This window comes from Sphaerodactylus townsendi, linkage group LG04 (genome assembly GCF_021028975.2).
Source record: "Sphaerodactylus townsendi isolate TG3544 linkage group LG04, MPM_Stown_v2.3, whole genome shotgun sequence".
Taxonomy (NCBI): Eukaryota; Metazoa; Chordata; class Lepidosauria; order Squamata; family Sphaerodactylidae; genus Sphaerodactylus; species Sphaerodactylus townsendi.
In genome coordinates, this window is record NC_059428.1 from 152,233,338 (window position 1) to 152,247,215 (window position 13,878).

The 13,878-nt window shown below is 48.6% G+C and overlaps 1 protein-coding gene across 2 annotated transcripts in view; it reads right to left on the reverse strand.

Annotated features, from left to right (window-relative positions):
* Positions 1–13,878, reverse strand: part of CLUAP1 (clusterin associated protein 1) — a 50,383-nt gene that overhangs the window by 2,321 nt on the left and 34,184 nt on the right. The window contains exons 9-12 of one of the 2 annotated variants that reach the window (XM_048492502.1): positions 7,267–7,339; positions 4,190–4,297; positions 2,489–2,544; positions 558–608 (exon numbers count right to left, since the gene is read on the reverse strand). In XM_048492502.1, the coding sequence (XP_048348459.1) occupies positions 558–608; positions 2,489–2,544; positions 4,190–4,297; positions 7,267–7,339 (288 nt within the window). The remainder of the gene's footprint in view (positions 1–557; positions 609–2,488; positions 2,545–4,189; positions 4,298–7,266; positions 7,340–13,878) is intronic. The other variant, XM_048492503.1, reaches the window with a different exon arrangement.

The following is a 13,878-nucleotide window of genomic DNA, read 5'->3' on the forward strand; positions in this document are numbered from 1 at the left end:
CGCAACTTCAAGCTCCATTAACCCACCAGGGCAACCCCACAGCACTTAATTTTTTTTTTAACCAAGCAGGAAAGTTTAAAATTGTTACAGACGCCCTGAGTACCACTGCCCAAACGGCTGGAACGGATTTCCTTTGCTGCGCTTGCAAACTGTGTGGTGTGATTGGATGTGCAGTGATTTCCCAGGGGGCTCTGCCTTGAGGCTCCACCCTTCCTCCTTTGACTAGGCCCACTTAGCCCAGCTTTGGCCGGACCTCCGTTGGAAGCAGAAGCGGGTAGTACACAAAAAGGCGCTTTGGGGCCCTGCCCTCCGGTGAGAAGGGACTGGCAAAGTAGCCAGGCATGGCCAGCAAAATTGCTTGGCTTCTTCTGGTGGCTTTGAGCTGCTGTCTACACCTTGTTGGCAGTTCTAACCACAGTGCTCCCTTCAGTTATGGACTGCTGCTGCTGCTGTGGGCAAGACCCTGCTGACAGATGCTGCCAAAAGCAGAGAGAGGAATACCAACCCAAGGCCTTGGACCTCACTGGCAGAGAATCACAAAGCAGAAAGGCACCCACCTTGGCCTTGGCTCTGGAGGCTCTGGGCTTGCGGGCTCTAGCCAGCCCCACCTTTGGAGATGGGACAGCAGCAGAGGGAATGCGAGATGGAGGCGGAAACAAAGAGAGAAATAAAACCAGCACGTTTGGTATAATGAATGAGGGCGGAAGAGAGATGTGGGGGGGTCACATAAAGGCGGGACAGAAGGACTGCCTACAGGATGCAGAGCTGAAGGGAAAGGGAGCTGTTGGGAACCAGCTCATGCCAACTCACCCGATTGGGCCATCTTCCAACACTGGCTTCCCTTTAAACAGCATTCCAGAACACAAAAGGGTTCTCTTGGCAGAGCCAATGGGAGCCAGGCATCTCCTTGGCAGCAGCACAGATTGGCCAGGTGGCTCTTGGCCAATGGCTGGCATAGCATGAAGGGTGGCCAAAAAGCTGTGGTTCTAGAAGCTACTTCTGCAGTGACATTGGGCTGGCCACTGCCTCATGGCTTATTCAATGTGTACCCAGGTCAACAATTCCTGGACTGTGTAAGGGATGCTAGCGTGCTATGAAGCAATAGCTAGAGCCCCTGAGGAACTACTAGAGATGATTAAAGGCTGCAGCCCAAAGTAGGCAAATGAACAGAGGAGGGTGCCTAGTGTGATTCGCTCTGACCCGGTCTCCTTCTAGTAAGTCACCACTGGGGCAGTCACTGATCTAATCACATCAGGTGACACCAGTTGCTTTCTGCCCAGAGACACAACAACATTGGAACAGGCTTTGCCCTCTTATTTCTGTACTTTTCTGTCCACACACCAGCAGCAGCAGCTGGGCCACTGCACTAAAGCCACAACACAACCTGCAACTGGAAAACAGTCTTGGCCTAAAACCGCCAGTCACTGCTCACCTCCAAAGACACACAGCGCCAGCGTTTGTTTTGAGCAGCGGCTATTCCAAACAGGCCTCTGGGCAGGAACCCAAATATATCGCCCTTCCCAAGAGGCCTGTTCACTCTGCGTTTCTGCATTTCTCAGGGCTCTGCTCGGATTTTATATTTACTTGCCTGACGCGTGTCTCAAATGGGAACAGCATCTGCCAGAAAAGGCAAAGCTGCCCCCAACTGGAACAGTCTGCTTCTCTGGGGAGCAAATGCTGGGGAGCAAAGTTAACAAACAGCTGCGGGTCTCACACGCACACCGCTGAGAATGCGGCTGCAAAAAAAAGGGGGGGGGGGGCGAAACAGTTCATTAAACCAAGAACCATGTTCCAAACCAAAAGAAAAGCTATTTCCTGTATTACAGATCACATGATTTAACAGTCCTCTTTGGGAAATCACCAGAGATAAAAAGTCCTTCTTAGCTGTGATGAGAGATATCTGGAGCCCCAAACACCTTGAGCACAAATCTAGCAAGAGGCTTTATTTCAGTGGGATTCAGACCCTTCCTCTCCAACAGGCAGCTGCCGTATCTCTGCGACAACATCCCTCCCGGCACTCACAACTTCCTCACCAAGGGTAGCCAAAGATGCACAGTGGAAGCCTGGAAATGCAGAGTACAACGACATCATATCCCACTGTACCTCTTCCTGGGAAAACAGAGACAAGCAGCCCCAAGTCTGGCTGCTACTTGAGCGTTAGGCATCCGCCTCCTGTCAACCAGCCGAGACGAGAGTTTTTATTTTCATCCCAGGGCACCTAGTCATTGTGGCTGCTTCCCAATTATATGACATCCCAAAACCTCAATATCTTCCCTATGACGTCAAATGCGGTGACAGCGGGAAGGACAGGAGTTGCGACTACAAGGGGAATCTAGAATCATAGAGTTGGAGTGACAGAGGAGTCCAGCGGAGGTGGTGGGTGAGAAAAGGGAGGGCCAGCGTGGGCTGAAGTGAGGCACACAGACAACGGGAAAGGCAATTTATTGGCCAAAGGGGAACTTTCCAAGGCTAAAACCAAGATACTTACGTCATCCTCCGTGTCACCGCCTTGCATGGTTCCCACGATCCGCTTGCTGGGTCTCCCTGATCAAAGGAACATGACAGAATATCTGTCAGGACGTAACTGCACAAGCCATTGGAAAGTACCTGCAGATGCACTTTTGGCCAAGTGCTGGAGATGGATAGCAGAGCCACAATGCCCACGCTTGTCCTCCTAGCGATGATTCAGAGGCATTATTCACACAGGACTGTGAAAGCGTTTGAGGCACGGATGAAAGGGCACGGAGATCAGAGGAGACATGAGAATGCCTACCGCAACTGACGGCTCCTCACTGGAGGAGAGGTTGAGGCAAGGAAGGAGAAAGGGGTTCTAACTATGAACATCTGCCTTACGCCCAGCAGGGATGGCCCGATTCATAAGAACATAAGAAAGAGCCTGCTGGATCAGATCAGAGTCCATCTAGTCCAGAACTGGGCTACTCGCAGTGGCCCACCAGATGCCTTTGGGAGCTCACATGCAGGATGTGAAAGCAATGGCCTTCTGCTGATGCTGCTCCTGAGCACCTGGTCTGCTAAGGCATTTGCAACCTCAAATCAAGGAGGATCAAGATTGGTAGCCACAGATCGACTTCTCCTCCATAAATCTGTCCAAGCCCCTTTTAAAGCTATCCAGGTTAGTGGCCATCAACACCTCCTGTGGCAGCATATTCCAAACACCAATCACGCGTTGCGTGAAGAAATGTTTCCTTTTATTAGTCCTAATTCTCTCCCCCCGCCCCCAGCATTTTCAATGTATGCCCCCTGGTTTTAGTGTTGTGATTATTCTGAGGGGAAAATTGAAACCTGCTGTTCTGAGGCTTGTGAGACAGCAGGGCTTCAAAGAGACGCTTTTGACAACAAGGTTAGATTTCTAAATAACAGGTTCCATGCAGGATGCTCCCCTTATTATTACCTGCTTGGAGCCATGAGTAAACATTTTAATAAATTACATTGGTGGGTGTCTGGGATAGCAACTTTGGCGCAGGGGAACAATTCAGGGGTGATCGATCTACGGCATTTGTATCCCATCCTTCCTTCATTTCATCTTCAGCCACCAACCCGGTGGCACAAATTAGACCAAGAAGGAATGAGTCACCCAAGGCCAGAAGTGGGGGTCTGAAACCAAGTCTCCCAAATCCTAAGACTGAACTCTAACCACTACTCTACCTGTCTTAAAAAAACCAACCATCCGCAATCTCGCACAGCTCGCTCCTTGAAGCAGATGCTCCACACAGGCCGTTCTAGACCACTATGTGGACGTGCTTGTCCCACAGAGCCCAACAGTTGACTCCAACCCATCTGCTATGTGTCCTGTAAAGCCCAGAACTGTTTGTCCCTAGGAAAAACAAGAATCATGCAAGTCCCATCAGGTCCCATATCCTCCTACATTTGTATTGAACTTTGCAGCTCTGATAATTAATTTCCTGCATGCCTTTCTTCCCTGGGGTGAGTGAAGACACTGCAAACGTGCCATAAATCTGAAAGCAAGGCAGGAGAGAGGTGGAGGGCATCCAGTCAAGGACAGCCTTGCTCTGGCCCTGGCTTTGCCCCCTTGGAAGTTTTCAACCTGCTTTTCTGGAAGCACACGTCCAATATCCAAACGCGCTGCTGACTCGGGACCGATTGTGCAGAACTGCCAGGCATACCTGGGGGCTGGGGCCCATCGGCCAAAAAATGAAGCAAAAAGTACCTTGAATCAGCATCTCCATGGCTCTGTGTTGCTTTATGAGTTGCCGGTCTTCCATTTCGCTGTCCGAGCCCTCGTCTTCGTGGATCTCGATGTCGGAGTCCTCATTGCCTAGATCAGACAGAAATAAAAAAGCCCACAGAAGTAAAGGACAATGGCTGGAAGAGGCTGAAGAGGTTGGCCAGGTCTTCGCACAGGAAATGGGGACATACCATGTGCTCCAAGTGCCAGAGGAGCAGAGTTTTGATACAGTTCCAGCAAAGGCTGGGGGTGAACTGAGACTCCGGCAAGGGTTTGGATTTATATCCCCCTTTCTCTCCTGTACGGAGACTCAAAGGGGCTTACAATCTCCTTGCCCTTCCCCCTCAAAACAAACACCTTGTGAGGTAGGTGGGGTTGAGAGAGCTCCAAAGAACTGCGATTAGCCCAAGGTCACCCAGCTGGCATGTTAGAGTGCACAAGCTAATCTGGTTCACCAGATAAGCCTCCACAGCTCGAGTGGCAGAGCGGGGAATCAAACCTGGTTCTCCAGATTAGAGTGAACCTGCTCTTAACCACTACACTGTGCTTACCCCAAGCTTCCAGGAGCAAGCGACAAGCTCTTCCAGGTACTTTGGACTGGTTCAGGGTTTGAGGGGACAGTCGGGGGAGAGTTCAGGAGCTGCAGCGTGCTCTGGGGTGGAGTGTCCATACGGAGCTACTAAGGTGTGCCTGGTAGACCACTCGTTCAAACTGGCATATGAGCTTCCCTAGCACTGGAATGAGCATCCATCAATGAGTCCTATGTCAAACACGTGGCCCTCCAGATGTTCATGAGCTACAATTCCCATCAGCCCTTGCCAGTATAGCCAATGCTAATGTTGGTAGGGACTGATGGAAATTGTAGTTCATGAACATCTGGAGGGCAGCGAGTTTGACACCCCTGCATGCAGCCAGATACTCAATGGCTGTTCAGTCCCCTCTGCCACCTAATCTCTGCCTCTGAAGTGGCTCCCTTCCCTTCCTCCTCCTCCAGCTATAAAAAGAGCTATCATCCTGGGAGTTCTTGCTTGGTTCATCATGTCTTGCCTGCCTCTTAGCCATGTTCAGGTGATTAATGTGAAGCCAGCAAATGGGGCCTAATCACAGCATGGGCCAAAGAAACACCAGAAAGAAAGAAATCATCTTATTTAAAACGCTGGAGGGAAGAATGGGATTTCACTGCCCGGAAGACTCGGCTGCCCTCTTCTCTGATGGAATTTTTTCCTTGCTCTGGGTCAAAAGGTTTCCTTTGCCGGCTTTTTGCCTCAATGTTTAGAGGCACTGGAGAGAAAGGAAGAGGAGGGCAAAATGCAATAATACATCCACACAATAGCACTCTGGGAAAATGAGGGAGTGAACTGCTGAAATGAGGACGAGCTAGAAGCCGGCTGAGGCGCTGTGTAAGAGCCATTAGGAGGCTGATTAAAAACATTACCACTGGGAGGCTCCGTTGTGTTCTTGATTTGGTAAGGACAGATCCCTGTGAGAGGATGCCGAGCCAAGTGTGCGAAGCGATTCCCTGCCTGCCACGAAGCTCACAGGGTAATCTTGGGCCGGCCATTCTCGCTTGGCCTGACCTATGTCACAAGGTTGTCACACAGATAAAATGCTGGAGGGAAACCACTCTGTTACGCTCTGCTCCTCGGACAAGGGTGGAATAAAAATGCTTCGATGCAGCAGACAGAGACCGAACTGGGAATGAAAGCTAGTCCACTTATTGGCACCCAGAGACTTGGGTATTAAAGACCCTCCCTTCTCCATACAAACCTCCCCATCTGCCTAATCTAATTAAATAAATAAAGGTGGTCTTATGAGGCATCATCCCCTGAAGAAGACTCCCAGAGACAGGGGCTTGTCTGTGGCAATATTCCTTCCTGTTTCCTGTTGTGTTCTGGGCCTCGGGCTAAAACTGTCCTGTTCTCCCACGCTGCTGATGCTAAACAATACGGTTCGGCTTATCCTTTTGATGGTTCCTCTGTGTGCTGAGGATTTTAGGCTGCCCCAGTGCAGGGGTGTAAACACCAGCTGCTCTGCCACACCAACATCTGCAGCAGCTATTCAAACTGTTGCTACCATCAAGAGCTGATACACAGATGTGCTGTTCCCACCATACTGATACACAGATGTGCTCTCCACCATGGACACCTTTTGAATTTATTAGACTTGAAGACACAGCTTTGTTCCCATTAAAACTCCACCATCCCTTCCTTTTGCATTTATTAGAATGAAAGACATGGCCTTGTATTTGTAAACTGGTTCTGTCTGCACTGACAGAAAGGCAATCTCTTCATTGTTATTGAACAAAAGCCCTGCCTTTAAAACAAAACTCTCTAAGGGTAACACATTGGAGGAGGAGGAGTTTGGATTTTATCCCCCCTTTCTCTCCAATAAAGAGACTCAGGGGTTTACAATCTCCTTTCCCTCCCTGCCCCACAACAAACACCCTGCAAGGTGGGTGGGGCTGAGAGAGCTCCAAAGAACTGTGACTAACCCAAGGTCACCCAGCTGGCATGTGTGGGACTGCACAAGCAAATCTGATTCACCAGATAAGTCTCCTCAGCTCAAGTGGCAGAGCGGGGAATCAAACTCGGTTCTCCAGACTGGAGTGCACCTGCTCTTAACCACTACACCACGCTGGCTCTTAAGCTGGAAGAAGGTCTTTAGGCTGGAGGAAGGCAGAGAATAGGTGAATCCCATCATGTAGCTGCTGCAGTGAAGAGAGAAGGGTCAATCTCAGAACGCTGACAGGTGGCTCTTTCACACCACCAACGGTCTGATCTTTTTACACTGGAGATGCCAGGGACTGAACCTAGGACTTTCTGCATGCAAAGCGGAGGACGTACCAAGTGAGCCATGGCAAACTGAGTGCCAGAACAACGATCCAGACAGGAGGAACCCATTCTGACCTCGTTTCTTTCAGTGGCAAGATCGGTCTGCTCTGCACTGGTCACCACGCCCCAGCGGAAAGGGTAAAGCGAAGGTGAGAGTTTGAATGTAATTGCAGTTGGGATTTGAGGGGGGCCTTCTTGATGACAGAAGGTTTCAGGAACGGGGCTTACTTCCAGCCTTCAGCAAACATTTCTCTTCCTCCTTCAGCTTGTTCTGCATCAGACGCAAGGTGTTCTCTGCTTCCTGTAGGGAAGGGAAAACACTGAGATCAGAAGCAATGCCTGGCACAGGAGCCAGAACAGGTCAGGGCACACCCTTCTGCTAAGATCAATGGTTCTGTAGCCAGCAGTGATCTATAGAACAGGAAAGATTGTTTAAAAATCCCCAAAAAACCCAATAAGCAATATTCTTTCCCCCGTCGGCTCAAATCTAGACATTCAAAAGTGCAGCGAGCTTTTGAACCTGCTGACGCTCCTCTTTTTATGTTCGATCTGAAGCAAGAAAAGGTTTGGGAGCTCGTGAGGTCTTTTAAGTGACAGAGCTGAACCAAGGAAAGAAAAACACGGTGCCGCCGATGTGCTGTGAAAAAGTCAAGCGACAGACACAGACGAGGCAATCTCAGCACCAAGTCCCAAGAGCGGGAGCAACTGGAATCAACGCCAGCTTAAGGGGGCCTTTGTTCGCCCCCCACACACACACCCGAGTTCAGGAGAGCTCTGAGTTGCCAGAAAGGTTTCTAGAAACAGCTGCAAGGATATCGTAAAGCCCACAACCCGAGCAAAGTCCCACTCATCTGCAAGGCTATTGCGATTCCACAAGGCTCAGAAGAGAAATAATGCTGGGACACGGAACTCAGTTTCCTGAAAGACTCAGAGGGAATCTGTGAATGGTTCTCCTATGCTGTTTTCAATAGTAAACAGCAGTAGTGTGTGTGTGTGTGTGTGTGTGTGTGTGTGTGTGTGTGTGTGTGTGTGTGTGTGTGTGTGTGTGTGTGTGTGTGTGTGTGTGTGTGTGTGTGTGTGTGTGTGTGTGTGTTAACCCTTATCCCCTGCACCATTTTCCTGACTGGTAAGGGAAAGGAGCTTATAAGCCACCTTGGAATGAGGTTTATATCTCCTAAAATGTCAAAAAACAGAACGCTCCAAAGACACTTACAACTTCCATTTCAGTGGGCGGCAGCGGATGTAATGCTTAGCAATATGGCGAGCACACCTGCATGCTCTTACCGAACACACCAGAGAGTGAGATGGCAAAGCCAAAGACAACCAGTGGAAGTCTGCACATCAGGCTTCTAAGCGCAAATGAGCAAACTGAGCACATCAGCAACAGATTTCTAAAATTAATCTAAAGCCTTCGTGGGAGCTTTCAGAAAAGATTCCAAGGATTTCCCTGACCCTGGACTGGATGCCCTTGCTGGAACATGGATAAAAGAGGGAGCCCTTTGAGGAAGCAGCCAGATCCTATATCAGTCCGGGTGAAAGAGCAAATTAAGCTGTCTGGCACAGGGTGTCCATCTGCTGTGGTGGCGCTTTGACACCAAGTGGGCAAATATCCTGCAGACCCGCAACAAGCCCGATAGCTCCGCTGCTCTCCACAGCTGAGAAACTGGACCGTCTTCTCCCTCCCCTCGCAAAACTGGTCATAAGTCACTGCAACTCTTTCCTAATTTCTCTCTCGCCCCTGCTCTAATTGGCATGACAGATGGCTCTGCATCTGATTCGCAGCTGAAGGAGTCTTTGCCAGGGACTAGGCACTGGTTAACGGCCTCCGGGAGCACCACAGCAAAAATATCTGTTTCTTGCTCGTCATTAACAGCTCCGCTGAAGACCCAAACATTACCCTTCATCCTTACGTAGGGGCGGGAGGGGTGGGGAGAAGAAGGAAAAGAAAGCCACCCAGCTGAAGAAATAAATCATTTTGCTAAGAGCTGCAGAGAGAGAGGGCTGATGGGGGAAAATGCAAGCAAAACCCCCACTGGAGACAAATCTACACCGAAGGCAGCGGCTAGGAGCCTTTTAATGTAATCTTTACCTAGAACGGGCCAGAAGAGTTAAGCGCTGCATAGTAAAGATTGTTTTTGAAGAGGCTAAAATTCTCACACCGCAGCTGCCACCAGAAAGGGCAGAGCCCGGTCCAGAAAGACGGCCTGATTGCAGAACTGGGGGTGGGGGTGCTGCCTCAAAGAGAACACGGAGACCCTTCCCGGAGACCCTTCCCAGAGCGAAAGGGAGATGGGATCTGGGGTAACTCCCAAGCTTGGCAGCTCATTCTCTGCCTCTCTCTTTTCGGGGGGAGGGGAAGGAAAAAGTAGGGGCAGCTGTAGACACATTTCTGCACTTGGGTGCTGGCAGGCAAGCAGCCAGGACCTGTGGCCTGGGGCAAAGAAGCAGAGAAGACCAGAAGGAGGTTAAATCTCCTTCCTCCATCCTTCTCAAAGGCCAGGCTTCAAGTCCTTCACAATTCTTGGGGCTTCATTTTTCCTGTACTGACTCCATATTTCGCCCCCCCCCCCCCAAGAGAGCTACTCGGTGGGAACTGGTGCCTGCATGAAGGCACCCTTCGAACATGAAGCTACCAAGGATACTGCTCTGCTCTCCTCCTTTCAGTACCATCTCTTTGAACTGCTAATGGTGCCTCCAAAAAGTCACAGATTCCAAGTGAAGCAGGCAGGTTCTCTGCCAGGGAGAGGGGGTCTGCTCTCCTTTTCTGGAATTTTGTACCCCTTTCCTTCCAGACCTCCAGCCTTCCCTATCCAGGAATGCCTACCCTACAGATAGAAGAAGAAGAAGAAGAAGAAGAAGAAGAAGAAGAAGAAGAAGAAGAAGAAGAAGAAGAAGAAGAAGAAGAAGAAGAAGAAGAAGAAGAAGAAGAAGAAGAAGAAGAAGAAGAAGAAGAAGAAGAAGAAGAAGAAGAAGAAGAAGAAGAAGAAGAAGAAGAAGAAGAAGAAGAAGAAGAAGAAGAAGAAGAAGAAGAAGAAGAAGAAGAAGAAGAAGAAGAACAAAGAAGAAGAACAAGAAGAAGAAGAAGAAGAAGAAGAAGAAGAAGAAGAAGAAGAAGAAGAAGAAGAAGAAACAGGGAAGAAGAAGAAGAAGAAGAAGAAGAAGAAGAAGAAGAAGAAGAAGAAGAAGAAGAAGAAGAAGAAGAAGTACTAGTAGTAGTACTAGTAGTAGTTGTAGTAGCAGTAGTAGCAGTAGTCGTAGTAGTAGCAGTAGTAGCAGTAGTAGTAGTAGTAGTAGCTTTACTTATATCGGTGGCTGAGGAGAGCTTTGGAATGAACCAGACTAGCCTAAGGTCATCACCACTGGAATGTAGGAGTGCGGAAACACATCTGGTTCACTAGATAAGCCTCCACAGCTCAAGAGGGCAGAGCAGAGAATCAAACCTGGTTCTCCAGATTAGAGTGCACCCGCTCTTAACCACGACACCACACTGGCTCTAGATTCTAGATTCTTTTGTAAAGCTGAAGGGTCATGTGTGCCTGCTTCAGTAGCTCTTCCAAAGCCAACCCCTTCCCAGGCACTATGAAGCACATAGTTTGCTCCTCATTTGGACAAGCAGACACCGCTCAGTACCCAGCTCCTTCTGCTCAAGATTCCCTGGATTCGGAATTCCTTGCCTTGTTTGACTATGGCTCAGGATCTGGATGGTTATCTTTGCTCTCACCCTTGCCTGTGCTGATTATGCCTTGGCCTTGGATCCTTCTTGACATTCATGACCTGACTCACGTAGGTTGAGAAACTGCCACTCAACCACTGTAACACATCTGCCACCAACTGCCAAAATCTGAGTGAAACCTTGTCTCCAGTGGAGATGCTACCTCCAACCCCATCCAACCCCCATGTGAACAAGGTAATACTGCCGAACTTCAGAACCGCCAGCGATGCAGAGATACAAAAGCCAACCCCACCAGCGAGAGGAGGCACAGGAATGAACAACTTGGATGGGCTCTTGAGCACTGAGCTACAGAGGTCACATCTCTGTTTCACCCAAAGCCATTTCAAGCCTTCATTCCTCAGCCTCAAACCGAAGCAGCTTGAAGGCTGTTCATTCCTATTCTCAGGGATTTAAAATTACGTGTCAAATATGATCGGGACGCAGGCTCTGTGACGGCTCCTGGAAGGATGGCTTTTCAAAACCCTCACACGACATTTCCGTCCTCGTAATGAGCTCTGACAGATCACAATCGACTCTTCACAAAACCTCTGTTCCAAACCTCTCTTTCGGTGGCCAGTTTTTTTTAATTATCTGTCCTAGGCTCTGAAGTTGGACTTTTTATCCCTTTTCTAATTTTCAGTTTTCATGAGGGACGTCTTAGGATTGTCTGTGTTCACAGCCCATCACTTCATCTGGAACATACTGAGTCATCTTTTTAACCAGCTGATCAAATATCAACCCAAAGGAAGATCATCTTTTTGTAAAACTTAAATAACATTCAGAATAGTGGCATTAGTATTTCCCAACTGGGGGAGGGAGAAATAATTGCTTCCTCTCATGATCAGTCCTGCTGTTAGGGAGTGGGAGGTGGCCCCAAACTTTGGCCAACAAATTTGGGGACATCTTTAAAAGGCAGCTGATAGTAATCTGTTTGGTCATAAGAAGAACATAAGAACATAAGAACAAGCCAGCTGGATCAGACCAAAGTCCATCTAGTCCAGCTCTTCGGTTACTCAAGAGTGGCTCCACCAGGTGCCTTCGGCTCACATGTAGGGATGTGAACGCGAATGGCTTCTGGGCGGCTGTTTTTTTTCGTTCTTGATCACCTGGTCTGTTAAGGCATTTGCAATCTAAGATCAAAGAGGATCAAGATTGGTAGCCATAACCGACTTCTCTCTCCTCCATAAATCTGTCCAAGCCCCTTAAAGCCATAAAGGTTTGTGGCCAATATCACCCCTGTGTGTGTGTGTGTGTGCGTAGTAGCATATTCCAAACACCAATCACACGCTATGAAGAAGTGTTTCTATTAGTCCTAATTCTTCCCCTGCATCTTCTGTTCTGAATGCCCCTGGTTCTAGTATTGTGAGAAAGAGAGAAAAATGTCTCTCTGTCAACATTTTCTACCCCATGCATACCTTTTGTAGACTCTAATCATATCCCCAGTCAGCTCTCTCCAAACTAAAGAGTCCCAAAACGCTGCAGCCTCCTTCAGGGAAGGTGCTCCAGTCCCTCAATTATCCTTGTTGCCCTTCTGCACTTTTTCTATCTCCCTCAATATCCTTTTGAGATGTGGGCTAACGAACTGGACACAGTACTAAGTGTGGCTCTACCACCGTTTTATATAAGGGGCATGACAATCTTTGCAGTTTTATTATCAATTCCTTCTAATGATCCCCAGCATAGAGTTTGCCTTTTCTACAGTTGCTGCTATGCATTGAGTTGACATTCCCATGGAACTATCAACTAAGACGCTTCTAAATCCCTTCCTGGTCTGTGACTGGATAGCACTGACCCCTGTAGCGCAGTATGTGAAGTTTGGATTTTGCCCCTATGTGCACTTCAATTTTACATTTTACATTGGAACTGCATTTGCCATTTCTGAGCCCACCATCTAATTTATCAAGGTCCGCTTTGGAGGCTCTTCTGCAACCTTTGTGGTTCTCACCCACCCTACATAATTTGCATCATCTGCAAACTTGGCCACCACGCCACCCACCCCTATTTCCAGGTCATTTATGTAATAGGTTAAAGAGAATTGTCCCAAACGGATCCTTGGGGGACAATTCACTCCCGACATCTCTCCATTGTGAGAACTTCCCATTTACACCCACTCTTTGTTTCCTGTTTCTCAACCAGTTTTTAATCCATAGGAGGACTTCCCCTCTTATTCCTTGATTGCTGAGTTTTCTCAACAGTCTCTGGTGAGGAACTTTGTCAAAAGCCTTTTGGAAATCCAAGTAGACAATGTCCACCGGTTCACCCCTGTCCACATGCCTGTTTACACCCTCAAAGAACTCTAGTAAGTTTGTAAGACAGGATTTGCCTCTGCAAAAGCCATGCTGACTCTTTCTCAGCAGGTCTTGCTTTTCTACATGTTTTATAATTTTATCTTTAATGATAGATTCTACTATCACTAAATTTTCCCTCCAAAGGGCATTCCTGTCTCTTTGGGTTCAGGCAGATAAATGTCCTGAGCTATCTCTGATTGACCCAGACCTGGACAACCCAGGCTAGGCAGAACTTGGAAGCTAAGCAGAGCTGACCTTGGTCAGTACTTAGATGGCAAACCACAAAGTGGTCCAGGGTTGCGACCCAGAGGCAGGCAATGGCAAACCACCTCAGTTTTGTTTCTTGCCTTGAAAAACTGCCTTGCCAGAATCGCAGATATAAGTCCGGCGAGAATACCTCGCCCTGCTGGCTTCAGAACCAGAACAGAGTCTGAAAATGACGGAGGAAGCTCCTCCAAGGACCGGAGGACCGAATCTTCTCACTAGAACAGAGGCTGAGACCCTCATAGCAGGTAGGCTGAGTCGGAGGAAGAAGAAACAGACTGCAAAGATGGGGCCGCAAAGAAAGGGGATCGGAAACGAAAACTACAGGAGAGGGTGATTTGTGTTCAAAGAAGAAGGCCAGCCTGGGACCAGAGTACACAACCACAGCTGAGCTCAAAAAATTAGTATCCTTTTCAACGGGAGGCTCTTTGCAAAACAATATGATCGATCGGGGACCTCTCCAATTAAATCAAGCATGCACCTGTTGGAACAAGATGTTTGTCTCAGCAGGGTTCTTCTCCATTTGCTTCCTTCCCTCTCCGGACCCTGGCAAAGAATGAATTGTAATGATTCAAT